General features: G+C 34.2%; 1 protein-coding gene across 9 annotated transcripts in view; it reads left to right on the top strand.

Annotated features, from left to right (window-relative positions):
• Positions 1–2500, top strand: part of LOC122256990 (alpha-2-macroglobulin) — a 117807-nt gene that overhangs the window by 112293 nt on the left and 3014 nt on the right. For all 9 annotated transcript variants that reach the window (XM_043022037.2, XM_043022048.2, XM_043022003.2 and 6 more), the window contains 4 exons: position 1; positions 1031–1164; positions 1470–1574; positions 1678–1951. The exon at position 1 is cut by the window's left edge and continues 150 nt beyond it. In XM_043022037.2, the coding sequence (XP_042877971.2) occupies position 1; positions 1031–1164; positions 1470–1574; positions 1678–1951 (514 nt within the window). The remainder of the gene's footprint in view (positions 2–1030; positions 1165–1469; positions 1575–1677; positions 1952–2500) is intronic.

Below are 2500 nucleotides of genomic sequence, written 5' to 3'. Positions count from 1 at the left end.
GGTAAACTTTTGTTACTGGATTTATCCATTTATATGTCCAGCAATTGTATAGTTGTATGATTGCTTTGAATGTAAATCTGTATATAACATTAGGGAAAAGGCACACACACCAAAACAGTGGCAAGATTTAGAAGCTAGTCTAGTATTTGCTATAGATAAGTAATCTTCCAATATTACCAAAAATTGTATTAGTATATATGTATGTTGTGTGTATATGTATGTATGTATGAATGTATGTATGTATGAATGTATGTATGTATGTATGTATTTTTACAAGTATACAGAAACAGAAAGAAGGCTTTATGTTTTATGATTTGTGACTTCTCTTGACAAAGATTAACCCATTCACACTGGGGCTTATATTTATATATATATATATATATATATATATATATATAAATATATATATATATATATATATATATATATATATATATATATATAGATATATATAGATATATATAGATAACAAGTGCTCACAGTGGCGAAGTGTGAGACCTCTCCCTGCACAATGTCACGCTGTGCTCTATGAGTGTTTTTCAACTCGCCTACTTCAGTGGGGTGATAATTAGAGGTTTTGTATTTGTTTATATTAATATCACAAGTGAATGAAAATGTGTCTATGCAAAGAAAACTCCTATGATTATATACATATGTAATCATGTAATACATACATTTTGAGATTCTGATCATGCTATGATAGGATGTCACCCGATGGGAGCAAAATATTGCCATGACTTTAATATCCAGTCACCCGGTGTGAATAGGTTAAGTCATTCTGTTTTTCTATGAAAAATTTTGATTAGTTGACTGTGTATGCATAAATTCATGAATAAATTCATGCACGAAGGTATTTCCTCTTGCTGGATACAGGAGTAAAGGTTTTGAATTTTACAATATGATTTGTATTGAATGACATTCTTTTATCATGTGTCAACCAGTGATAAATAAGAAAAATGTGGGAAGAAATCCCTTTGATGTTCACACTTTTCTTTTTCTTTTTTTCTTTTTTTTGTAACTAATGTCACAGGCTATCAACGTGAGCTGCGCTATCGCCATGATGATGGGTCCTTCAGTGCCTTTGGGAACTCTGATGCTTCTGGGTCAACATGGCTCACTGCTTTTGTACTCAAATCCTTTGCTCAGGCTCGCCAATATATTCAGGTTTGTGGTTTTATTTTTTGTGTGTCTTGGTTTGCTATAGGATATCATTAAATTAATATGATATTACCTATGCATTTTTGCTAGAACATTCAGAAAGCCATTCATTTTGGAAATTTCATATGCAGTAAAATTCCGGAAAAGAAAATGTACATGGGTTCTTTTTAATAAAGAGTATTCAATTAAGAGTATTGATTTTCAAAATGAGATTTGTTTTTATTAATGAAAATAAAGCAGGGTGCTGCACATCAAAGGTATGTTGGCCCACTAATTTTATTTTTATTTTACCTTCTCCAATAATTTTCTAGATTGATGAAGATGACTTGAACATGAGTCGTGATTGGCTGAAATCACATCAGATGGAGAATGGATGTTTCCAGTCAGTGGGTAAAGTCTTCCATAAAGGCATGAAGGTAATTCATGATTGAATATTTCTTTCTGTATGAAGATGTAAAAAATGGAAAGTAAAAATAAAATAATTATTTTTTTCCATCTAAACATGATGTTTGCCTTCAGGGTGGTATTGATGGGAGTGGTTCCCCAGTGCCATTGACTGCATATGTGCTGATTTCCCTCCTTGAGGCGGGTGAAGTGACAAGCAGTCGTGCAGTCATGGAAGCAGCCTTCTGTTTGGATGCTGATACTTCTAAGGATCCATACACATTAGCTTTGAAAGCCTATTCTCTTGCTCTCTCTGATTCCTCCAAGGCAGAACAAGCAGTTCAGAACCTTATTAATGTAGCAGAAGAGACTGCCAACTCAATGCACTGGGAGCTTCCAGCTGGTTCAGGTATGTTTGCTTGTAATTTTCTTAATGGAACCTGATTTTCAACTTGAAGTAGGATTAAAAAAAAAATGTTCTGAATTCTTTAACATCATCTTATTCTATCAGTAACCCTATTGAACAAAGAAGATTGTTTAACTTGTTAACGACGGGTGACAAGATATCCCATCTAGTGGTTTTTCGGTCAGATGCCAGGGACGAGATAGTTAGTCAAGGCCAGCGCGCCGGGTGATTGGACATACAGTGCTCGGCTGCGGCTAATGCGGCCGAGAATCCCGAGGCGTTAGGCTTATGTATTAGAATATCCTAGCATTTTGACCATTTAGAGCCAAAATAGCCTCGTTGTTAATGGGTTAATTATAGACATAGTGTGTATCTCCCATGTTGTTACCTTCACAGATGAATAAAATTATTGGGAAAGGGGAATATGGATGTTCTGGCAGAAAACATATATTTATTCTTTATTTGCCCTCACAGCTTACTGCACAGGTTATGCTCTACAGGCTTATTATTAAATTATTATATTGCAAAATTTCTTGTTATGGTTAGTTTATA

Source organism: Penaeus japonicus, unplaced genomic scaffold (genome assembly GCF_977035675.1).
Source record: "Penaeus japonicus unplaced genomic scaffold, GWHDUDI00000001_assembly GWHDUDI00000001, whole genome shotgun sequence".
NCBI lineage: Eukaryota > Metazoa > Arthropoda > Malacostraca > Decapoda > Penaeidae > Penaeus > Penaeus japonicus.
The sequence above is the reverse complement of the archived record's forward strand: the minus strand, read 5'-3'. Positions and strand labels throughout refer to the sequence as shown.